Source organism: Petaurus breviceps, unplaced genomic scaffold (genome assembly GCF_028583685.1).
Source record: "Petaurus breviceps papuanus isolate PSGF00001 unplaced genomic scaffold, PetGlider_PUasm1.0 90410, whole genome shotgun sequence".
In the NCBI taxonomy this organism is placed as follows: Eukaryota; Metazoa; Chordata; class Mammalia; order Diprotodontia; family Petauridae; genus Petaurus; species Petaurus breviceps.
In genome coordinates, this window is record NW_027187242.1 from 221,793 (window position 1) to 246,215 (window position 24,423).

General features: G+C 56.2%; 3 protein-coding genes across 6 annotated transcripts in view; 1 reads left to right on the plus strand and 2 right to left on the minus strand.

The window, feature by feature from the left end:
* Positions 1 to 1,667: 1,667 nt before the first annotated feature.
* TNNI2 (troponin I2, fast skeletal type) lies at positions 1,668 to 7,384 on the minus strand. Its single transcript, XM_069108626.1, has 7 exons — positions 7,364 to 7,384; positions 6,729 to 6,758; positions 4,521 to 4,562; positions 3,721 to 3,849; positions 3,082 to 3,171; positions 2,577 to 2,753; positions 1,668 to 2,086 (listed from the first exon to the last, which is right to left on the minus strand). The coding sequence occupies exons 1-7, from the start codon at positions 7,370 to 7,372 to the stop codon at positions 1,991 to 1,993; spliced, it is 573 nt and encodes a 190-aa protein (XP_068964727.1). The 5' UTR covers positions 7,373 to 7,384; the 3' UTR covers positions 1,668 to 1,990.
* A 5,334-nt stretch (positions 7,385 to 12,718) lies between these two features.
* On the minus strand, positions 12,719 to 17,428 carry SYT8 (synaptotagmin 8). The gene is given in 11 exon segments (XM_069108627.1): positions 12,719 to 12,881; positions 12,883 to 13,068; positions 13,167 to 13,300; positions 13,373 to 13,415; positions 13,417 to 13,485; positions 14,411 to 14,578; positions 14,660 to 14,827; positions 15,044 to 15,139; positions 16,249 to 16,415; positions 16,632 to 16,750; positions 16,928 to 17,428. Coding segments are annotated over 10 exon segments (1,185 nt in total). The 5' UTR covers positions 16,738 to 16,750; positions 16,928 to 17,428; the 3' UTR covers positions 12,719 to 12,833.
* A 5,711-nt stretch (positions 17,429 to 23,139) lies between these two features.
* The window catches only part of LOC138177436 (cytosolic 5'-nucleotidase 1A-like), a 9,889-nt gene continuing 8,605 nt past the window's right edge, over positions 23,140 to 24,423 (plus strand). For 3 of the 4 annotated variants that reach the window (XM_069108628.1, XM_069108630.1, XM_069108631.1), the window contains exon 1: positions 23,140 to 23,269. The gene's annotated coding sequence lies outside the window, so the exon portion shown is untranslated. Of the gene's footprint in view, positions 23,270 to 23,632; positions 23,772 to 24,423 lie in introns of those variants that run through there. The other variant, XM_069108629.1, reaches the window with a different exon arrangement.

Genomic DNA, 24,423 nt, shown 5'->3' on the forward strand with positions numbered 1-24,423 from the left:
GCTAATCCCTGTCAGGCGCATGGGGGAGACAGTGTACAAACCACTCTGAGCAAACCCTCTGGAAAGAGGAGAGGACGGCACTGGTGCCAAGGGGGCTCAGGAAAGGGTGAAGATGAGGGGGCTGAAGGGAGCCCAAGAAGGTCCTGGGGACAGGCAGAGAACATGCCGGAGCTGAGAAATGGAGGGTCTTGTCCATGGACCCACAGGGAGGCCGGGGAGGTCCTGGGGCCTGGGGGGCCTGGGGGGCTGGGGGGCCAGGAGGGCAGGAGGCCTATAGGCTGGGGGCTAGAGGCTGGGGAACCAGGGGCCAGGGAGGTCAGGGGGCCAGGGGCCAGGGGCACTAGACCCAGGAGGGTGTGTTAGGGAGTGAGGTATCAGAGGATTGGGGGAAGGATGGGACATGCTGGGACTATTAGGGCTCTGAACTCTCAGCAGAGCATTCTGGGTTTGCTCCTGGGGGTGATAGGGGGCCACGAGGCTTAGGGAGTAGAGACAGGGGACAGTGATATGAGCTTGAGGAAAATCACTTTGAAGGCTAAACAGGGTAGACTGGAGGGGAGAGACTGAGGCAGGCAGACCCAGGTGTGACAGCAGGGCCAGAGGAGAAAAGGGGCCTTTACAAGATCTCTTAGGGAGGCAGATCCCACAGGCTTGGGGAGGAATCAGTTAACAGAAAGGGTCCTCCCAGGGGTATGACAGGCTCACCAACACCCTCCTCCCAAGACCCCTCTCCGATGCCCAGGGGAGGTCATATGGACTTGACTCAGGGTGCCGACACCCAAGCGGTGGGTTCTCTTGCTCTGAAGGGCAGACACGGTAAGGGGGTAGAGGTGGAAACACCTCTCCTTTGAGATGACTTTGCTGTATGATGTCCCTTCCTGCATGGCCCTGGGCCAGCCAGGTCCCCATGATGGGGGTCTCATCCCCATCCTACCACCCTGCTGGATCCCAACTTCCTCTGCCACCCAAGATGGCACAGCTGTGCCCAAGCAGAGCAGACTGCTAAGGGTCAGTGGGCATGGAGAATGGAATGTTCTGGCTTCGGATCTTTGTCTCTTCCCCCTCACCCCCAATAAACGTTCTCCAAGAGCCAAAATTCCCAGTTTTGCCTTCATTGTCCTGGATCGGTCATTGGTACCCCAGAGTTAGGAGAGGGAGCACAGGGCTCCCCAAAGCCAGAGCCCAGCCACCAGACCCACAGAGGGCAGCACAACCAAAGGGGACCTTTTCCTGCCTTTGGGGCCCCCCACAGGGCAGCCAATAGTATTTGCCTCTGAAAAGATTTGGCCACTGAGCCATGGGGAGGGGCTGGCACCTCAGTTTCACCAGCCAATCAGTAACCATCAAGGCCCCTCATTGGTTCCAACTGTTAACCATCAGGCTGCCAGAGAGCCAGGCTTTAAAAGCGTGATTGGAGTTGGCTGTGGCCATCTAGCTGGGGAGAGGGCCGTGGTCAGCTGTGGAGAGAATCCAGGTTTGAGATTCAGTAAGTCTGAGTCATTAACTTAGAATGTGACTTTGGGGAAGCCCTGCCCTTCTGGGCCTCAGTTTTCCCATATGTAATGTGATTCTGTGTGACTGTTGATTGTTCCAGGGACACTTTGGACAGCCCCAAAGCCTACTGACACTTGCAGGGACCAGGGAGAGGGAAGGGATAGACAGAACAGTTGGACTTCAAAAGCTTTATTTACATGGCTAAAGTTTCAGGAGAGGGTGGGGCCCCACCCTACCGAACCCCTGGGGGCAGGGCTGACCTCTCTTTCCATCCCCTCTCACTCCCTGGGGCCTTTTGGAAAACTACAGCCAAGCAGAGCTGAGCTTTTGCAGGGGCTCTTGGGGCCACAGGGCAGGGCGAGGAGCTGGGTTCTGAGGGACCGAGTGAGGGAATGGCCTTGGCAAAGGGGCAGGAGAAATGGGCCTGGAATAAATAGGGTTGAGGTGGGAGTGGGGAGGCATGGGAGAGCATGGCTGGGTGGCTGGCTGGGCAGGCCTAGGACTCGGTCTCAAACATCTTCTTTCTGCCCTCCATTCCAGACTTTTCTTCAATGTTCTTCCTCCAGTCACCCACATCACGAAGGTCCCTTTCCTGGCCGTGATAACAGACACAGCTCAGTTATACCCTCTCCCCTTGTCTCTAGCCCAGCCCGCCCACAGCAGGGAGCTTTGATCTCAGTGATGCCCTCTGGAGAACCAAGGAAAAGCTGGCTTGTCCTGGAAGAACAGTGGTCAGCTAGGCCTGGCCCCACTAGCACCTTGGGTCTCTGTGAGCCTCAGTTTCCTCCTCTGGAATAGAGGGGAGCATCTCCACCTTCTCTCCACCTCCTCAGAGGTCTCCGGATGACAGAGATAGAAACACTTCACAGAGTGAAGGAGGTGGGGGATAGGAGCCGTGGCTGCTCTGGGAGAGGTCAGATACTGCCTTAACATTCAGGGTCTAAAAGTAAAAGATGCCAAGGGAGAGCATCCTTCAGGTCTGGGGTGTGTCTCCTCCACCATTCCCTCTCTCTCGCAGGGGTGGGGAGCTCCCTACAGCCGGGGGCCTCAGGAAGGGAGGAGGGGCCCCCTTCCCTTCTCACCTTCTCGGTGTCCTCCTTCTTTACTTGCTTCAGATTGGCTCTCAGGTCCATACACACTTTGTGCTTAGACCCCAGTAGTGCCTTCAGCATGGCATCAGCAGACATCCGCACCCTCCTCAGAGGGGGCCTCTTGAACTTGCCCCGAAGGTCAAAGAGTTTCTGGTTCATATCTTCCAGCTGTAGGGTGGCAGGGGAATGCTGTGGCCCTCCCAGTGGCCAGGGGCTCCTGTCCCCAGACATGTGGGGGCCTTTCCCTGGTTCCCTGAGGTTCTCCTTCCTGGAGGACCCACTGACACCCCTTCCCCACCTGCATCCCCCAGAACAGAGCAAGGAAGGAGAAGGACTAGATCCAGGCGCCCACCAGAGCTATGGTGGGAGCCAGCCTGAGCAAGCAGGCCCAGGGACTGAAGCAGGGGCCAGGGCGGGCCCAGGGCCTGAGGCAGGGGCCAGGGCGGGCCCAGGGCCTGAGGCAGGGGCCAGGGCGGGCCCAGGGCCTTCCCCGTACCTCCTTGGTGCTTTTCTGAACCTTCATTTCCATGTCATACTTTTCCTCTTCAGCTGCATCGACCTTGGCATGGAGTTGCCGGCAAAGGTCCTGGGGATGGGGGTGGGGGGAGGTGGGTTAATGGTCAAACAGACAGCAAGACTCCAGCCCTCAGCCCAGACCTATTCTTGGCATAGAACTGTCTGATGCCTCTGGCCAGGACGGAGCTGTCCAGCATGGAGAGGAGCTGCCTCAGAAGGGCTTTAGGCAGGGGATGCTGGGGATGGTGTGGAGGAGATAGGGAGGGATGGACTGGATGGAAGCTTCTTGGGTGCCTGGCGCTAGGATTCTGGGCACATCTCATCCCTGTAGAGGTGACCCAGGCTGTGCACCTGGATTCTGAAGCAAGGGTTTGGACAATGTCCCAGAAGGCAGATCCACACAGGGGGGGGGGGGGGGGGGGGAGGGGAAACATGAGGGAAGACGAAGGTGGGATTCTGGGGCCCAGAACCAGGAAGAGACACCCCTAGGGCACACAGAGGCAGGGGTGAAGCGCAAAGAGGACTCAGGTGTCCTGGTCCCCAGACCCATAACCTGGCAGTAGCCAATTCATGGCACGGAGAGGCAGAGGGCAGGGGACAAGGGACTGGCCCCTGTTACCTGCACTTCAGACATAGACCCCGGCAGGTGCAAGGGTGGGCAGTGCTCAGACAGGTAGTTGGCTTTCTCCGATTCACGGCGGCTTTCTTCTTTCTCTAGCTCTGTGGCTGCTATCTGCAGCATTACACTCTGGGGGGCACAAGCCACAAGAAAGATGGGGAGCCGTGTGAGGGGGGCAGGGACAGCTGGAGGGAACCCCACAGGGCAGCAGGGCCCTGGCCCCCCAAATGCCCCAAAGTATCCCCAGCCCCTTCAGGGCCTCCGCCTGCCCCAGGACCATCCTTCCCTACCTCAGGCTTCAGATCCCCCACCCCAAAAGAGAAGCCTGTGTCCTTCTCCTGTCTGCCCCAGAGCTTGGAAGGTGGCCCATGGAGGGCCCCAGGAAAGATCTGTCATATCAAGGTGAATCTCTCCAGAGCTAGGAACCCAGTACTTCTGGTGCCCCCAGGCTCCTGCAGTTGGAGCTGCTGTTGGGCAAGGAGGGCAAAGGGGTCAACTGTTGGGGAGAGAGCATGGTCTGGGGCTTACTGGGAAGAGAGGGGAAGGGAGGGGAGAGAGAAAGGGGATGGGGGTACAGAGGAGGAGGGGGAGGGGGAGAGAGAAAGGTGAGGGGGAGAGAGAGGAAAAGGAGGGGAGAGAGAAAGGAGAGGGGGGAGAGAAAGGAGAGGAGGGTACAGAGGAGGAGGGGAGGGGGGAGAGAGGAAAAGGAGGAGAGAGGGGAGAGAGAGGAAAAGGAGGTGAGAAAGAAAGGGGGGGTAGAGAGGAAAGGGACGGGGAGGGGGCTTATCCAGGCTGCTTACCTTCAGGTGCTGTCTTCGGGCAGTAATCGCCCTGTTCCTTTTCTACAGAGGGCAGAGGGAAACAGGTTAGGTTTGGGTCCTGGCCACCCCCTTCCCCATTTCCCCAGTCCAGCCTTTAGCCCTCCTTCCAGGACAGGCTGGTCCTTCTCTGACCTGAAGAGCGTCCAACCCCTGTCCAAGTAAGAAAGAAACTCAAGCAAGAACCTCGCGCTTCTCCCCCCCAACTCCGCATGGTTGTCACCATCATTCGTCGCATCTGTTCTCTGGTCTCTCAGTAGCCAGCCTCTGCCAGGTAGACATAGGGTCTGCTTCTCTCCCGTTTCCCAGAAAGGGAAAAGCAAGGTCCATAGTGTTTTGCAGAATCACGACATGAGTGGAGGGTTTTTAGTTTTGTTACACCAGACATGGTCCACTGAGACCCAGGTTAAGGTGTAATGGGGAAACATTTAACAAAGCCAGTAGCAATCCAAGGGAGTGCAGATAAACTATGATGCGGTTTCCTACATCAATGTATAGCCTGCTGGTGCCCTGGACAGTTGCTTCTTTTTCTATTGAAGCTCAAAGTAACCCTAAGGCAGGCAATATAGGCATTATCCCCATTCTACAGATGGGGAAACTGAGGCTGGCAGAGGTGAGGTGACTTGCAGGGTCAGGGTCACACACATCTAGTGTCTGAGGGGGCATGTGAACCCTGGAGCTCTCCTAGCACCTGAGGCAGATTTCTCCCCCAAAATAGCTCACAGTCTCTCCCAAAATAGCCAGAGCTAGAATAGCCCCTTTGCCTTCTTATAGTCAGAGGTCAAATGCCAGCTGAGCCCTGCCCCCTTTAGCAGATCCTCGGCCTCAGTTTCCTCATCTGTAAATTAGGCATGCTAATCCTTTCTCTGCCAGGAGGTGAAGGCTGTGAGAATCTGATGTATTTTGCTACAGATTTTGTTATAATTTTATATTATTATGGGGAGTGGTGTGGGGTCGAAGGCAGGGAAGTAGAGCCTAAACTAGCCTCCAGGCTCTGGCTCTTTCTCTGGCCTCCCCTCTGTCTCCTCTCTCTCCCCTCTCCCCTCTCTCTTCTCCCTCCCTCCTTTCCTGCCTCTCCCTCCCCTGTGTGGAGGCTGGTGGCAGGGGATGCATTGTATCTTCTCAATATATCCATCTTGTTCTACACTTTCACTGGGGAAAGAGGTTAGAGGTGTTCCTGGGAGATGCTGGCGGTGTGAACCCCTGGGGAGGATGCACTCAGCAGGTGGAGGGGAAGGGAGGAGGGGGAGGCCTGTCTTTCTTCACTTCCCCTGCTCCTGGCTTCAGCCTGACCACTTCCTCAGTTTCACCAGGCGCATGTTGGGGGGGGCAGGGGCGTGGCTAGGGGGGGACCTTCGGGGATGCGGGGAGGGGCAGGACTCAGGGAGCCAGATGGTGAGGAGTGAGGGGCAATTGGGAATGGGCTGGGGGCTACTGCTGTGGGTTCATCATCAGGGAGCATCTGAGCCTCAGGCCCAAATGCTTATGGGGGGAGCCCTGAGGGGCAGCCCAGCTTTTCTACTCCTAGGAGTGAGGCCCCCAGGAGTGACCCAGTGGGTGAGGTGTCTCTCCATCTAGGTCACATGCCCAAATCCGGACCCTGAGACTCCTCCAGGAGGGCAGACAGAGTACACAGAGGGCAGAGGGCACACGGGCATGGCTACACTCCTCCGCCAGACTCACACTCACACCCATCTTTCCCTGTTTGGCATGGACCCACTGAACCAGGGGCTTTTGATTCTTCTTCTAACTGTTCCCACTCAGTTCCAGCCCCTGGAGGACAGACCAATTTTAGGCCTGGCCTGAGCCAGCTCCTTAGAAGACGGATTTGGTTTGGGGAGGACTGACTTGGCCAGAGCATTTCAGATGCAGATGGTGGAGGGTGAGGGAGAGAAGGCTAGAGATTCCACCTGCCCCAAGGAGAGGAAATAAAGAGTTGTTCCAAGCCCTGGCTATGGTCCCCTTTGCTCTGTCCCCATCCCCAGCCCCATCCCCATTCCCCTCCCTGCCTCAAGTCTTATCCCCAGATCTCCAGCCCCCAGCTAGCACTTACCTCTTCACTGGTCAGGGAGGGAGGAAAGGGAGAGAAGGAAAGAGAGAAGACAAATTAGGGTAAGGCCTAGAGAATAAGGGCTAGGAAATCAGGTGAGGCTGAAGCAAGTGGGACAGGCCATAAGAAGGGATACTCACTCTCCCATCTTTAGGCCTTGGTGTTAGAACCTGTGAAGACAGGAAGACAAAAGGTAAATGGGGGCCCCCTCCCCAACTAGACACCTCCCCCCAAAAGGTTTAAGGGCTTCCTGGGACCCCCACCCAAGGGCCCTTTCCTCCCTGGCCAACCTTGTCTTGGAAAATGCCCAGGAGTCAGAGAAAGTGCTTCTAAAAATGGGATGATATTTGTGTGTGTGTGTGGGGGGGGAGTTAGATTACAAATTGCTGCTGCAGCTGTTTCCTTGAGTGACTCCTTCCCCACTCAACCCAGGCTGGGGGGATGGGGGGATGAATCTTCACTAAGGGGACAGGCCAGCACAGGTGGCCTCTCAGGCCAGAGGAGAAGACATATTTATAGCCCTGGCCCCCTTCAGCCCCTTGCCCAAAGGGGAAGAGAAGGACTCCCCCCTTCAGCCCATCTCCTAGGGGGTGGCTCTGCTCAGGCCTTGGTAATGGGAAAGAGTGCTCGTCCAGGCCCCCATCCCTCTACCCTGACTTCTTCAGGAGAGAGATCTAGTCACCCATGAAGCACTTCTCCAAATAAGGTCCAATGCTCATCCCTGTCTTAGCCTCAGATACAACCATAGGGACATGGGGGCCCCCAAGTTCCTCACCACCATCATGGAAGTCCCACTGTGAGTCAGCTAGAGTGAAATGAACCCTCCCACAGAGAACTTCCTCCTGGCAGACTGCCTCCTCCCAATCCTCAGAGCCCCCAGCCCTCAGGGACCCCTGCCCCCAGACGCTCACCTAACTTCCTTGAAAAGTACCCAGCAGACGGTAAGAGGTCAGGACACGAGATGGAGTCCCAGCAGCTGGGGCCAGTGGGAGGGGGTATAAATGGGCGTCTAGGGAGGGGGCCCTAGCTCTGTAAGGGCATGGCAGCTTTCTCAGACCAATGAGGGACAGAGACTCAGAAACCTCCCTAGGGAGTCCTGGAGATATGGGGGATGGTGGGGTGGGGGCAGGAAAGGAGAGGACCCATCAAGAGAGAGGGAGGAGAGAGGAGGGCTGGACAGGGACAAGTCTATTTAGGGCTTTGTGACAATCCCAAGATACCTTGGGCTTCTAAGGAGCTACCCTGGGCACAGTGTCTGCCCTGCTCAGCCCAGCTCAGAACTCCTGGGAACCACGGAAAGCCAAGGGCCAGAGAGAGGCATGGTTTTACCCAGGTCTCCACAGCAGTGTGTCCTGAGAGAAAGGAGCCTGCCTATATCATACTGACAAAAGGTGTGACTGACCAAGGGAAGGAAAACCTAGGTTTCAATCTCACCTCTGACTCTTGCTACCTGTGTGACCCAAGGCAACAAAGTGATTTAGCCCAATGGGGATAATAATACTCGGACCACTGTCCTGTAGCGGCAACCACACCGGTATCCCCAGGATGGCTGCTAGCACAGGGTCTTAGATCTGCTTTACTAGGAAAGCTAGCTGTTCAAGGGGTCAACAATCTTTTTTAACCACATTCACTAGTTCAGGAGAAAAGTCAGCACCCTGAACTTCAGAGAAAATACATGCAGAGAAATAAAGACCAACAGACAGGGCTCCGACTGACTGAATCAACTATACACCTTACATACTTCTCTGGATGGAGAGAGACTTCACATCTGAGCAGGCAGGAATGTGGAATCATGAGAATTTTCCCTTATACCAATCCCCAAAGCAAAACACCAACTCAGAGTATTTACAACCTACTCAGAGCCAGAAGGCATCACTTGACTCAGTGCCTAATTAGAAATTAACAAAAGGTGTGAAAGCTTTCCTATAGCAAGCCTACCCTAAGCAAGCTTCCCTTAATGGACTCCACCTGAGACCTATTAATGGGCAGGAAGATCTCAAATTCCATTAACATTATACCTCCTCTTGGGGCTACTGACCATCAATGAGCCTTTATTAAGCACTTGCTGTGTGCAAGGCACCCTACTAAAGGGCTGGGGATACAAAGAAGGCAAACACACATTCCCTTCCCTCGGGGAGGTCATAATCTAATGGGAAGACAACAGATAAATAACTGTGCATTGAAAATCAGACACAGAACATAGAAGGCCATCTCCAGGGGAAGGTGTAAGCAGCAGGAGGGGCCTGGAAAGGCCTCCTGCTGGAGGAAAGTCCTCCCTTGGGAGCCTGAGGGATTGGGAGGATAGATACCCCGCCAGTAGCTAGGAAGTTAGGAAGAAGGGGGGGAATGATAATGGGCTCAGTTTAGGACACATTAGGTTTAAGATGTCTTGGGACATCTACTTTGAGATGCCAGAAAGAGTTGAAGATGTGAGACTGGTCTGGAGACAACTCAGGTCTAGATAAGGAAATCTGAGAATCATCAGCATAGAGATGGTAGTTAAATCCCTGGGAGTTGATGAGGTCACCAGGGAAGATGAATTTTGGGAGAAGAGAAGAGGGCCCAGAACAGAGCACAGAGGGGCACCTTGCCTTATCTGGCCAGACTCGGATGAGGATCCAGCCTAGGACATAGGGAAGGAGCGGTTGGATAGGAAGTGCCTGAAAACCTAGAGACCGCAGAGAACCCAGGAGGAGCCGGATTGAGGGTTGCAATGGCTTTGCAAACCCAGAAACCTGAGGGGAAGGGGAGAAGGCGGAGGCAGCTTCCTCAGCCCCTTCCTGCCTGACCCCCAGGGTCGTTGTGTGAGTCTGGGATGGTCCAGGCTTAAACCAAAGCTTTGATGCCTTTCAGGCCTCAGGGGTGGGAGGGGAAAGGAGACCTCCAGTTGCCCTAACAAAGCAGCGTTCCCTCATACTGAGGGGAGCCTCTCGGGGGGCCCAGCCTGCTAAAGCTGGGTCTGGAACGGGAATTCTGGCCTCCAGCATTCCCACATGAGCAGTCAGCGCCTCTTCCCCTCCTACAGTGAGGACACTCCCCACCTGTCCACCTCGTCCCCTTCACTGGCAGCTAACACCATAACAGGCATACTTAGGGAATGTTCACCTGCTACCACCTACTGGCCAATCAGGGGAATGCACACTGCGCAGTTCATGGATTTTTCATGTCTACATTAGATGGAGCTTGAAAATTCTTTTCTCTTGTCTTCCCTGTTTATCCAGCCCTTTTATTCTCTCCCTTCCTGAACTTTCCCCTCTCGTCCCCTTCTCTAATCTTCCAAAATGCCTGGGGCAGAATAGGGCCCCTGGGCGGCTTAGCTGAGAAGTCTGGCCAACAGAAGAGCCTGCCTTAAGTGCAATGTGTCTGTGGCTTCTGAGACAGACCCAGGACCAGCCAGTGTCCTAACAAGATTGAGGAAGTCTAGAAAGATCAGGAGTTGGGGTGGGGGGGAAGAGGCTGCTGCTGGGCTCTGGAGGCCTCAGGAAGCTTCTTGGGCTTCTGGTATAGGTGTGGAATGTGGAGGGAGGACAGCATCCCACCACTACTGGCTCTCCAAAGCCGGTTGCTAAACTTCCATCACAAATACCGTGTTTCCCCGATAATAAGTCACTGTCTTATTATATTTTTTTGAAAGAAAAACACCAGAGGGCTTATTTTCAGGGGAGGGCTTATGTTGTCCTGCTTCAGCTCTCCTCTGCGGCACTGCTCTCAATGGCGCCAGCAAGCAAATCACTGGGGAAGAACAGGATGACATGCTCATTGCTGCAGCTCTGATTGGATGCAGCTCGGAGCGGAGCGTGCGTTTCATGGGGGGGGGGGGACAGTGCATACAGAGGGTACCGTAATGTAGCATGTAGCGCAGGGGATCACCTTCACTACAGTAGCAATCTCAATAGGGCTTATTTTCCGGGGAGGGTTTATTTTAGAGGAATCTTACACAGTAAGGGGAGGGCTTATTTTCGGGATAGGTCTTATTATCGGGGAAACACGGTATTTGAGCAGTGGCAAAGGTGGCAAATCAGGACTTGATTTGTTGTAATGTTGAGGTACAGGCTCTGAGAACCCCCTGGAGCTCTGATTGAATCTTTCCATTTGATGAGAGATTTGCCTGAGGCCATAAGCCTTCCATTGTGGCTCTGCCCAAACCTCTATTACTAGCCTAGCCCTCCTTTGTCCAGCAACTTCCCACCCTCATCCCTCCCAAACCCTCCAAGGTCTCATCTCCAGGTGGCCTCCAGCCTTAATCTCCTGGAACCCTTAATCTCTCATCACTGGAGTCTGACCTCACTGACTCCTCCTGAAGACCCTCCCCTAGACCACCCCTCAACCCTCCCACAGCCTTTCTGTATATAGGACCCATCTTGCCTCCATGAGGTGTGAGAAGGCTGGACAATGACTTTGTGTCACATGATTCTGGCCTGCTCGTCCAGTGCTAGCCTCACAGATTCCGAGGCTCCTTAAGAGTCTGCCCATTATGGAGAACCTTTGATAAGCTTTGCTTTACTTTGGCTGAGAGAAGATGTGAGTCAAATTCATTTGGCAGGACCCGGCGTGTTGGGATTTTGGGGTCTCGAGCACCCCTAACCCTAGACCTCAACATTTTATGGTGACCCTCATCAGTTTCACTGATTGTCTAGACTTCAAAAAGTAATGGAGGAAATGGCAACGATGCAGATTAAACTGAGCAGTGTGCTGTGCTCTTTTGGGAGAGAGAGCCACACCCCCTGGCTGTGCCCTCTTTAGGGCCACATTGAAGGGATGCTGGGGCACACACTCTTCTGCAGGCAGCCACTAGAACAGCCCAAGGGTTGGAGAAGAGGGCCTTAGAGACCAAGCCTCCAATCTTTTCTCTTTTGTGGCCAAGTTAACTGAGACATTGAAAGGAGAAAGGACTTGTCCAAGGTCACACACGAGATCACTGAAACGCTGGATAGGTGCCAGTGCAGTTTGAGAGGTTCAGGGGCCCCCCAAAGACCAGAGCACCGAGCATTCTTTAAGTCACACTGCCAGCAGAACTCCCCAAGGAACCTTCGGCGTCACAGGAATGGTGCTAAAGCTGATACGGGGAAGCACTGGGGTATGGGGCAGGTATGCTGAGTAGGTGCCATCAGCCCCCTTGTTCACTGCTGGGAACCAGGGAGGGCTTTCTCTGGGTGCATTCTGGGGCTGTTATGGCTGTAGCAAGAAGACTTCGAGAGTGGCGTCTGCGTTGGACACGGTCACTTTGGGAATGGATACGTGATAGTTACAGGATAGATTACAGGATAGTCCTGTTTGTACAGAAGAATATCTTCAGAGGCTAGCTTGTTCTTGTGACAGGAAAGGTAGTTTGTTTTACTGGGGCTGGCTCATGAGTCATTGTGGGGAAAGGTAGTTTGTCTTACTGGGGCCCAATCATGAGTCCTTGGGCTGGGGAGAAGAGTGTCAGGGACAGTGCTGGGAGGCTAGGGAGAAGTGAGATCTTGGAAGTGGGGTCCAAGCACCTCTCTAGGTGTCTGAGCTGTTCTCTGATGCTCGGCCACTTGGAAGCCATGAGAGAAATTGTAGGAAGGCAGAAGGTGGTAAGACCTTCCCAAGAATCCAAACTGTTCAGGACTGGAATGGACTGCCTTGGAAGGTGTAGGTAATGAGCGCCTTATCACTAGATGTATTCAAGAAGAGGGTGGGTACCCTTGCTTCGTGGAGGCTTCAGAGGCTGGGATTGTGCTGGGAGGGAGTCTGCAGAGATCCCTCCCAGCTCTGGCTTTCCAGGCTGGTAAGACCACATTCGCCCTGCCCCACCCAGCATGGCTGGTGTCCTCTGGGTGCAGAGGTATTTTTCACCTGGGACTCAGTGTGAGGCTCTGCTGACTGAGAGGGAAGAAGAGGCTGCTTTCCTCCTCTCTGTCTCCCCCTCGTGTCCAGTACAGGAATGGGCAGAAGGAAGGCTGAGCTGATCATGGATGGATGATCCCAGGGGATCCAGCCTCCAGCCAGGAAAGCCCCTGACATGTGCTGATATTGTCCTCATGTGTCCCCAGGCTGTGTGTGGGGGGGAGGGGCAGGGGAAGGGAAAGGGGACCCATGACCCAGAGAAGGTGACCAGGAAAGAGGCAGTCCAACCTGCCTTGGGCCTTCTGCCCCCCACCTGCCCAGGCACCCTGCTGGACCAGTGAGCCGAGCACAGCCCCTCCTAAAGGCCCGAACTCCCCCAAACCAGCCCCTGCAGAGATCCTGAGCTGGAGAAGGCTCCCATCTGCCTCCTCCTAGGAACTGGGTAGAGGGAGCTGCAGGCCCTTCTTTATCTGGAGAGCCCTTGTCCACCTCCTCAGGGGACTGCAGTCTGTGCCACTGGGCTATGGGCCTCCGAGCGTGGGCCAGCATGTCTGACCAGTGTTGCAGCTGGTGGCCGGTGCCTCTGCAGCCCAGAACGAGCTTCCCACAGGGCTCCCCCCTGGACAGGCATCTGTGGCCCCAGACAGACACCAGGAGGTCCACGTTCTAGGCGGGAGGCAGAGGGAGGCAATAAGACACAGCATTAGCCCTTCCCTTGGAAGCCCTGGGGACCCCGCGCCTGCCCCCTCCACCGGTGAGCCCACCTGGATCTGACTGGACGGCACAGGGAAGGCGAAGGCTTCGTTGAAGTAGGGGCTGGACGTGTTTTTCTTCACAGTTGTCTTCTTCTTCTTCCCCTTTTTCTGGTTCAGGAGGAGCCGAATCTTCACATAGGAGTCTGGGGAGGAGGAGAGGGGGCTGATCTCTGTGCCGCAGCCCCCTCCCCCCAGAGCCAGCCGGGCGTCCCCACCTGACAGCCCCTGCCGCAGCCCTCGAGCCTCCAGCACAACCACGAACCACGGTCAGCTTCCCTGTGCTGGGGACATATCGCAGAGAGAAGCACAGCTCCCCCGTCTGCTCCTGCTGTTTGAGACAGAAGTCAGAGTCAGCGTGGCCTGACCCTCCTGCCTCATTGTACAGGATTTGCCCATTCTGTGAAATGGGTAGGAGTGGCCTGGACCTTCTTCTTGTCTTCTCCCTGTGATGCCATCTGCAGGGCTCACCGACCCTCCCACCCCTCCATTCCTCTCTTCCAAGGCCAAACTCCTAGAAAAAGATATTTGTGCTGGCCACCTGCCCCCACTGCTCCACTTCCCTGCTCCCTCCAGGGTGCTGGGGACGCTGGTCCTGGGGCCTTTTCTCAGACCTCCTCTTTGGACACCGTCCTCCACCCGTGGGTACCCTCTCCTCTCTGGGTCTTGGGGACTCTGTTTCTCCTGCTCTCCTCCCTCTCTGACCTCTCCTCCTCTGTCCCTTTGTGGACGACCATTCTCCACTTCCTGCCCCCTTAGCACGGGCTGTTCCTTAGAGCTAGCTCTCCCCTACCTGAGCTCTAGCCCAATGGGTCTGCTTTCGGCCCCCAACATGCAAAATTCATCTCCCACCTGGGATGCCCCACCTCATCCCCAGGACTTTTCCCTTCCAGGCTGAGCTTGGTCACTACCTCCTCCCCAAGCCCTGTCCAGGGGCTGCTTGAGGGCCAGACTGTCTTGTGGTCTCTGGACCCCCGTGCTCAGGACAAGTCTCACACAGAGTATGGCCCTAATAGATGGCTGCTGGATTTCCTTTCTGGCTTCCAGGGCCAGCCTTTTCCCAAGAGCTGTTGGAACCATGGGTCCCTGGAGCAGGCCCTCAGCTTCCCTTGAACTTGGCAGGCCCTGGAGACCTCAGAGAGGTTCCTTCCCAGCACGGGACCCACAAGGGATTGAATGAGAAAACCTGGTCCCTCCTCACCCCCTCCCCCTGGTTCTGACATTCTCCCTTAGGAGGGGCAGGGCTGGTGCCTCACCTCGGCCTGGCCTGGGGGCCCCAGCTCATACCACTGCTCCAGGACATGGTGAAGGTCACTGGTGCCCAGGGGAATTAGGAGCTCCCTGATGGGGGCATGGGGGGAGAAGCAGTGGAAGTCCAGGATCTGGATCACCAGCATAGCCTTGGGGAGCTCTGCTTGGGGCACCTGAAGGGGAAGAGGGAGGAGAGCCCTGGCGTTGGCCTCCTGGGCTCCAGCCCAGCCCGGGCCAGGCCCCCAAAGCTCCACCTGGAAGATACAGCTCTCATTGAAGACCAGGCTGAGTGTCTGCCGGTGCACCCTGGTCTCATGAATCTTCAGGGGGTCTGAAGTCAGGTAGATCCTGGCATAGGGGTCAGCTGTGCCATCGGCCTGCAGGGCCTTCAGATGGTCTGCCTCCTTCAGGCCAACCCTTAGCTGGGGGGGGGGGGGGTGAGGAGGTTGGGAGGGCCCTCAGGGAAGGGTGGCCTCAGGCCTGCATCCAGCCCCTTCCAGGTGCCTTCCCCACTCATCCTCCCCCAGCCTAGCCTTGCCAGGAGGCCCAAGCAAGGTCACTGGCCTCCAGGCCAGAGATCACACCTTAGTTCAATGAGAAGCATCATCTGGGATTCCCCCTTGGGATGCCTCACCTACCTCCTGACTCCTGAAGTTGTATTCCAGGGACACCTGCAACCAGCCCCTCTTCTGGTCGTCCAACCCCAGCTCCATGTCGTCCAAGTGGGGCTGCACCTGTGTGGGAGGAAGCCTTGAGGACAGCACCCCCAGACCTGCCCTCCCCTCCGAGGCCAAGGATGAAGAGTGGGGGGGGGGAGGCCGGAGGGCTGCCGGGGCTGATCCTCTGAGCAGCCTGGACACTCGCCCATCTTCGCACAAGCCACGCCCTTCACCCCACCCCTATAACAGGCCCATGTGGGCTCCTGGCTCACTTAGCCAATGAGTGATTCCCTGTTCACAACCACCCAGGAGGGAGGTGCCCTGAGCATCCACGCTTTACAGGCTAAGAGGGTAGGTGACTCGTCCAGGGTCACGCAGTCAGTGTCTGAGGTCTTCCTGCCTTCCATTTAGACACCAGCCCCCTCCCAGCCTCTTCAGGCCTGGAAAGCCTTAGCAGCGGAGCAACAGAGAGGATCGGCATCCTTACCCACCTTTTCTGTGGTCACCACAAGCCCCAGCCCCCTTGTTCTGCAGGATGGCCTGTGGGGCCTGAGATTTTGTCTGGCAGTCAAAACTCCTAGGTCCCTCCCCCCTATTCTCGCGGCCCAGCCTGTCCCTTCACTGTCGTCCCACCAGAATCACAGGATGAGGAAGCTGAGAGGGGCCCCAGACAAACCCCAGCTGCCTCTGCCAGGAGACCTCTGGGGAGGGGAAGCTACCACCTCCTGAGGTAGTCCCTTTCATACTGGGAGAGTTCTGTGGCCCCTTTACAGCTTGCCCTCAGTGATCCTGGCTTAACCCAAGGCAGCCCAGCAGAACTAGCCCCAAGGTCTCCCCCAGTCTTCCCTGGTATGGCAGGGGCTCGAGGCACTACCCACCCCCTCTCTTCCTGTCCACACATGTATTCATTGTCTGGACACTGTGGAAACAGATGTAGATCTGAATCCCGTCTTTGGCACCTGTGTGACCCTGGCCCAGCTGAGTGATGGATGCCGCTCTCTGGGCCTCAGTTTCCTCCTCTGTACAATGGGGGCAGTGATCTCCTCTTCTGACTGTCAATCTCATCCTCCTGAGAGATCCCCTGAACCAGCTGTCCCACCCCATCTTTGGTGCCAGGACTGTCTGCCCCTTCCCCCTCCTCCCTCCCCGCAGCCGGGCTGGCTGGTCCCTCTGTGGACACTCACCAGGTGGGTGCTGGTGGAGTTTGAGGCCCTTCCCAGGCCCACAGTCTCCTTCCCCCTCTTCTTCCTTCTTCGCCGGCGCAGGCAGCAGCAGCAAACAGTGCAGAGCAGGCCCGAGACCAGCAGGAAGGCAGCTCCCACCAGGAAGGTGATGAGCAGCCATGGTGGTACTGTGGGGCAGGTGGCAGAGTGCTGGGAGGCAGGTGACTCTGGGCCCCCGTCCCCCCAGGGGGCCCACCTTGCCCAGACCATTCATCTTGGAGACAGGGAAACTGAGGCTCAGAAATTGGCAGGGACTTGGGTAAGGTCACCCTGCCCCTCGGCTTCCAGGCTGACTTTTCCAAAGTGCTGGCCCCACCCCGCCCAGCACCAGCCCAAGGACTTACGGGGAATCTTGTCCCAGATATCCTGGATGAATCCTGGTGCACCCTGGGTCTGCACAGGGGAAGGGGCCAGGGAGAGGCCCGGGCTTGTCTGATCTGCTGTGATCATGCTCCTTGGGCCCCTGGAGGAAGCATTGGCCCGTTGGCCTAGGGACGGGGCAGGGGACCTCCCTTGGCCCACCCTCCAGACACCCATCGTTTCCTCCGGGACAGGTCAGCAGGGGCTGGCTACTGCAGAGTCTTTCCCCCCCCGATGAATTGAGAGCTCCGGGGCTGATTCAGGCCCTTAGTCACTGTACCTGTCAGGACAGAAACTGGCATGAAGAGAGCCGAACCCCAGGGCAGGGCGCTGTGCAGGACAGTCCCTCACTCCCCTCTTCAATGTTCCTGAACACGTAGGAAATGCCCAGAAACCTTCCTAGAGACCTGAGGAGTGAAGGAACAGACCACCTAAACAGGGCATGGCACTGCCCACCTCCACACCTTTGCACAGGCTCTGCTCCCTGGCTGCAATTCTCTTTCCCTCCCTCGAACTTGTGGAATCCCCAGGTCCCTTCAAAGCTCAGCTCAGGCAGCACTTCCTGATCTCTGTCTTTAGTGCTCCCCTCCCCCAGTGGTTTTGTATGGAGGTTGTCTTCACAATTCATGCACGCCTCAGGTCGTTGACTAGAGCAGAAGCTTTCGGAGGGCAGCCGCTACCGGCGTTCTGTCCTCCAAGCACGGCTGCCACATTCCTACCCCTGAACTGCATTCCCACCAGGCTCATGGACCGGGGGACTTGGAGGGGCCAGTATCCCCAGTGATAGGTCCCTGGAGTTGTTCGGAGGGACCAGGCTGGAGGGGGAAAGAGAAGGGACCCAGCCAGTAAGACCAGATTGACAGGGGTCACAGGGGCCGGGTTTTAGCTTCTGCCTCTTTGGGACGGTCCCTGGAGCCTGTGCTCCTGATCAAGGGCAAGATTGTTCCCAGACCCTTCCCCACAGTCCAGCCGCGACCCCCTGAAGCCAGGAGGTTTGGCCAAAGGGCAACAGAGAGCAGGGAGGGGGGAGTAACAGGGGGCAGCACAAAGGGGGGAGCAGGAATGAGGGAGGAGTGGGGGAGGCAGCAGGGGATAGGGTAGGCAACAGGAAGGGAGAGGGAGCAGGAAGGAGGGGGGGCAGCACAGTAGCAGGCATGGAAGGAAAAGGCTCTCCTGCAGCTGGAGCGACCTTGGGCAGAGTTCCTCATGGCTGAGTCAGGCACCTTGCCCATTCAGCCCAGGGCACGTGTGTGGGGGCACGGGAAGCAGAGGCCTCCAGGACAAAGCCCACCTGGCCTGGCTGGACCTTCCCAGGGCCGAGCAGGACGAGAGGAGAGAAGGTCTGCGGATCTGGGAGCCAGGGGACCTGGGCTGTCAGAATGCCATCCTTCCTGTGCCTGTCTCCTTGTACCTCCCTAAAGGGAGCCAGACTGGGCCGTGGCCTCCTCAGTTATCAGATCCAGTCACCAAGTATTTGCTGGGCGGCAGTTTCTGGCTGGCAGGGGCAGCCCTGGCCCACCCAGCGGGCAATCTTGCTCACCTACCTCTGTTGGACTAGGGGGCACCTGGCCGGGATCTGCCAGGACCTGAGCTGCCGAGCCCCAGGCTGGCTGGCCCTGGTCTTCCTAGGGCTGGTCAAGTTTGGGGTGATTTTCAAAGCCACAGGAAATGCTTCCACTCCTCACTCCCCATTCCTACAACTTGGTTTCTTATCAACATTCACCCAGAGCTCCTGGGACCTGCTGCTAACTAACCAACCTTGGCTCAATCCTGCCTCCACACCTTTGCTCATCAGGTACCCCCTCCTGGTGTGCCCCTCACTGAGTGCAACGATCTCTCCCTCTGCTCTGCCCTGCGGCCCATGGCCATTTGCAATGCTCCCCACTCTGTGAATCTTGTCTCTCAGTCCTCCTCCCCACCTCTAGACTGGGAGCTTCCTGTGTCCAGGGATCTCCTCTTTCTCCCATCTCTGTAGTTCTGTTTCTTGGGAGTAGAACCCAGGGTCAAGTACACTTGAGAGAGACTCGGCCACAGGTCAGCCTCTCTCCTACCTGGTCAGCCTAGTTAGAGTCGTGGATGCTGCTGAGGAAGGCCTTGAGGGGTGCCTCCCAGGGGATCTGAGGAAGGGGACAGATTCCAAGGCAGGCTGCTTACCTGCAGCCCCTTGGGCAGGCAGAAGCAGGCTAGGTCCCTTCCCCTCCTGGGCTGACCAGAGGGGCTGCATGGCTGTGGGCTAGTGGCCCAAGCCTCCTGCTGGACTGGAAATTCTTCTCTGCACTGTCGAGGAGGGGGGATGGGGAGGGACTTGGAGGAGCCCCACCTCAGGGCCCCGGAAGTCCTGAAGCCTGGGAGCTGGGGAACTCCCTGACTTGGGAGCCAAGGGGGTGAGTCCTGGGGTCCTTTCCCAGACTCGGAGGGGGCAGGAGGGGATTTTGGAACATCTTTGCTTCAAGTTTCTAGCAATGGGCTCTGAAGCCTGGTCAGGATGTGAGGAGTAGTTAGGGTCCTCTTGTCTTTTCATCCATAAAAATATGGTGTTACTCTCTTAGAGGCCCATTACATACACGTAAAGAGAGTTTTCAGTGTTCACTTTTACAAGATTTGGAGCTCCCCACTTTGTCTCCCTCCCTCCTCTCTTCTCTCCCCAAGACGGTGTACAATCTGATACAGGCCACTCATGTACAATCCTGTCGGACACATTTCTGCTTGGCTCTGTGCTCAGACCCCGCGGTTCTTTAGCTGTGCGAGCATTTTCTATCATGAGGCTTTTGGAGTCGCCTTTCATGTAGCCTTAACTGCATTGCTGAGAAGAGCTAAGTCTGTCCAAGCCGGTCATCGCACACTGTGGCTGTCACTGTGTCCAGCGTTCTCCTGGCTCTGCTCACTTTACTCAACATCAGTTCGTGCAAGTCTTTCCAGGTTTTTCTGAGATTCAGCCATTCCCCAATTGATGGGCATCCCCTCAATTTCCACTTCTTTACTACCACAAAAAGAGCTGTTATAAATATTTTTTGCACACATGGGTTCTTTTTCCTTTTTTTATGATCTCTTTGGGATACAAACCTAGAAGTGGTATTGCTGGATCAGAGGGCATGCACAATTTTATAGCGCTTTGGGCACACTTTGAAATTTCTCTCCAGAATGATTGGGTCAGTTCACAACTCCACCAACAATGCATTAGTGTTCCAATGTTCCACATCATCTCCAACATTTATATTTTCCTGTTTTGTCATGTTAGCAAATCTGATAGGTGCGAGGTGGTAACTCAGACTTGTCTTAATTTACATTTCTCCAATCAATAGTGATTAAGAGCATGTTTATGTGACTATAGTTAGCTTTAATTTCTTCATCTGAAAACTGTCTGTTCATATCTTTTGACCATTTATCCATTGGGAAATGACTTCTATTCTTGTAAATTTGACTCAGTTCTCGCTATATTTTAGAAATGAGGGCTTTATCAGACACTAGCTGTAAAAATTGTTCCCCAGCTTTCTGCTTCCTGCCTAATCCTGGTTGCTTTGACTTTGTGCAAAACCGTTTTAAAGTTAATACAACCCAAACCGTGCATTCTGTGTTTCGCAATGCTCTCCATCTCTTGTCTGGTCGCAGCTTCTTCCCTTCTCCATAGATCTGACAGGTAAGCTACTCCTTGCTCTCCCAGTTTGTTCTTAGTGTCAGCCCTTGTACCTAACTCATGAGCCCATTCTGACTTTATCCTGTTATAAGATGTCAGTCTCTGCCCAGTTTCTGCCACGCGGTTTGCCAGTTTTCCCAGCAGATTTTGTCAGATGGTGGGTTCGTATCCCAGAAACTGCAGTTTATCAGATGGTAGGTTACTATAGTTGTTGACTACTGCGTCTTGTCTAAATTAGGCTCCTCTTGGGACTAGGGCTGGGTGGAGGAACCTACCCTCTACAGGCCCCCAGTAGAAATGCCATTAGGTTCTCTGGGCGTCAGAGACTCCTTGGACAGAAGGGATTGTCCTCTGAGGACTCCCCTGGTCTACAAGCCAGTTTGGCTCAGGCCATGGTCCTGCCCTTCAATCACAAAATCTCTGAACTGGAGGCATGACCAAGGCCATCTGGCCAACCCAGACCTGAACCAAGCTGCTTCTATGACATTATTGGCCAGTTGGAGCCTGAACACCCCTTTAAGACCCCTATGGACAAGGAGCTCACTACCAGTCCAGTTCTCTCTTCCCTCCCAATGAGGTCCTTCACATCTCATCTGCTTTTATTGTCAGGAACTGTTTCCTGACATGAAGCTGACATCTTCCTCTATCCATCTGCTTCTCCTGCCCAATGGGGCTGAGCAGAGCAGGAACTGTGGCCCCAGGCCCAGCTATGATGCCCATTCATGAGGCCCTGTCTCCCTGCCCCAGCAAGCAGGAGGCTTTCCTGCCTGGCCTCAGTGGGTGATCCAAGCTGAGCCGATTCTGACCCTCCTTCCTCCAGATTCCTGGCATGGCCCATTATCCTTCCCCTCTCTGCTTCCAGCCTGGACCCTGGGCTGCCCCTCCCCTCCACTGTCCAGCAGTCACATCTCACCCAGGAAAGCTGCCCCATGGGGGCTCCTGATCCCAGGGAGGGCACCTTCTGCCCAGGAAGCTCCCGTGCCAGTGAAGGTCTGGTTTTCTCACAGGGGGTGGAGTGGGTGTCTTTAATGCATGTGTACAGCCATGTGTATCCACATGCATGTACACATATGGCAGTGTGTATGTGTGTGTGCTCTCTCTTTGGGGAGTCCTGTGCATTTGGTGTGATTTGGGCAGAGGAGCAGTGACCAAAGGGGGCCCCTCCACTGGGCTCTGGCTCTGTGGAGTGACCTCCATGTGACACTAGGTGTGGGGGGGGAGGAGATGTGTGATTGCGTGGCCAGACATGGCCTCGGAGGGGGATGATCTATGGCTGAGACGTGTGGCCACAGCAGGAGGAGACGCACGGCCGGGTAGGGGTGATGTGGGGAGACATGTTAGCTCCATAGGAGATATATGGTTCTCTAGGGAGGCACAGTGGAGGAGGGAAGAGGAAGCCAGTCAGGCCTGGCAGCCAAGGCTCTTCCCCCAGGGCCCCAATGGGGGCGGGGGGGGGGGGAAGGCTCTGGCTGAGCTGCCATGTACTGACCTGGCGGGGGTCTTCTGAGCTGGGGGGCTGGTTCATCCAAGGCTCTCTGTGTGTGGGCCAAGTGGGGGCTGAAGGATGAGGAAGCCATCTTCCAGGGAGACCCTGGGATCGACTGTAACTCCCCAGTTGCCTCCCAACTCCCACCTCGTCCTCTATCCTGGGCCAGACAGGACTCTTATCTATCCATCTGTCAATCATTGGCACAATTGGAACCCCCATCTGTCTCTCTGTTCCAGCCATCCATGTCCTTGGGACAGCCAGTGCTCTAGTCTGCCTACTAATCTGTTCCTGGGACAGGCTGGGTGCTGGTTATCTGTCTATCTGGCCTTGGGAGAGAATGAGCCCCATTCGTCCCTCTGCTTGTCTCTGGGAGAGCCTGGATGCCATTTGTCCTTCCGACTGTCCCTGAGACAGACTGGCCTCCCTCTGCCCATTTTTCTCCTTTAGTTATAAATTGGACTCCCGTCTCTTTCCGTCCAGTCAGGCCATGAGAGAGACCAGAGCCCATCTGTCCATCTATCTGTTCCTGAGACAGACTGGCCTCCCATCTGTCCCTGAAAATGCAACATTTGTCTCTGTCTGTCTGTCCCTGGAAGAAGCGGCCTCCCATCTGTCTGTCCATCCATCTGCCCCTGAAAAAGTTCTGCTCCCTCTGCCCAGCTTTCTTTCCTGTCTCTTTGTCTATCCAGTTGGGCTCTGAGAGAGACTGGACCCATTTCTCATCTGTCTGCTCTGGAGACAGCCTGACTTCCCATTTGTTTGCCTGGCTATCTGTCCCTGGAAGCAGCCCATTTGTCCATCAGTCTGTCTGGCTCTGGGAGAGGCTGGAGCCCATTTGTTTGTCTGTCTGTCTCTTCCTGAGCCAGACTGGGCCGAGCATCTGTCTCTTTTTGGAGCCTGGTCTGTCTGTCCATCCATCCAGCTGTCAGTGCGCCAGCCTTTGCCCCCCATCCATCTGGCTCCAGGACAGCCTGTACCCCATCCATCTTGCCTGTGTCCTGGAGACAAGCCCCCTGCAGCCAGCAGGCACATTCCTGGGCTTGGGCCCAAGCCAAAGCAAACCCTGGTGTGACTGCCTGCGGAAGCAGCCTGCAGCAGAGTGGGGGGCCCCGTGGTGCAGGGGATGGGCGGGGGCAGGAAGGGATGGGGGCGGGTGTCTGGGCCTCGGGGCCCTACACTCAAAGCCACCTTTTCATGAGCTCAGGGGCCAAGCCCAGAGCAGTAATTAGGCACTAGGCCCAGCTCCGGTCCCAACCCAGGGCCCCCCAAGCCTGTCTGTCCAGTCCCAACCACAGCAGGCAGGCCAGGTGCCGACTACGAGTCCCAGAATGCCAGCTCAGTGTGAGGGAAGCATGTGTGCCTGGGGAGGGACCAGGACTGCCCCCCCCACACCCCCAGCCGCCCCACCCCGCCAACCGCTTCCTGGAAGCCAGGCATGGGAGGGGCACCTTTCTGATTCGACTGGCTGGTGCTAGGAAGGAGCCCCAGCCCGTGGCCCGGTGAGTCCCCCAGGCACGGCCCCTAGTCTCTGTCCCCTCCTACCCAGTCCCCAGGCCACCCTCCACCCCCCAACTAAACCCTGTTGCCCTGGGCCCAATGACAGCAGGTTCAGGGACTCCCAGATCAGGGTACTAGGACCTGTCCACAGTGTCCTGGGGACCACCAGTGGCCAGGGATGTGGGGAATAATGAAAGGGGCCACCATGAGCCCTGGGGAGGGGGTGGGGGTGGGAGGGCATGGGACACAAGGACAAAGGAATCCCTTGGGGTGGGGCTGACCTCCAGGCCTGAGCTACTAGGGCTAGAGAAGGGGAGGGCTTGGGATTTACTTCTGCTTCAAGGCCCAATGGGGCCCCAGAGGACTAAGGCACTGGTTCCAGGTCTGCGCTTGCCTCTTGGCGTGGGGGGCACTTTTCCCTGGGCCTCCTCCTCCTGGGTTAACAAAGCAAGTGATCTCTAAAGCTGTAGAGGCCCCGTTTCCTTGCAGAATGACACCCCTCAGGTATGGCCAAGAATCTCCCATCTCCTGTAGGAGGGATGGTTATCAGCCCCACTTTACAGATGAGGGAAACTGAGGCCCGGCCTTCAACAAGCTTGCTCAGGGGTCTCACAGCGGGTAAATGTTGGACCTAACTTGGCCCCAAATCCTCCCAGGCTGGAGTATTTCCAGCTGCCGCTTGGGTGGGGCCTATAGGTTTGGGATTAAAGTTGGGGGCCTACAGAAGAAAAAACTCTGCCCCAGGCTGGACCCATAGCTTTCTTCTGTCTCCCAGCCCACTTAGGAAACCCCAGGCCTCTCCCAGCTCTGATTCTGCTCTAATCTTGCCTAGCACAGGCTTGCCCCCCTCCCCTCCCTCCATTCAGAGCCCTGGTCTGGGGCCTGCCCAAGACTGGAAGTGTGTGCGTGTTTGTGTGTGTATGTATGTGCATGTATGTGTGGAGTGTGAGTGTGTATGTGAGGAGAGGGAGAGAGAGAGACAGAGACAGAGAGAGAGGGAGGGAGAGAAAGAGACAGAGAGAGAGAGAGACAGAGAGAGGGAGAGGGGGAGAGAGAGAGAGAGGGAGGGAGAGGGAGGGGAAAGAGGGGAGAAGAGAGGGAGAGGGGGGGAGAGAGGGGGGAGAGAGGGAGAGAGAGAGAGGGAGGGAGAGGGGGG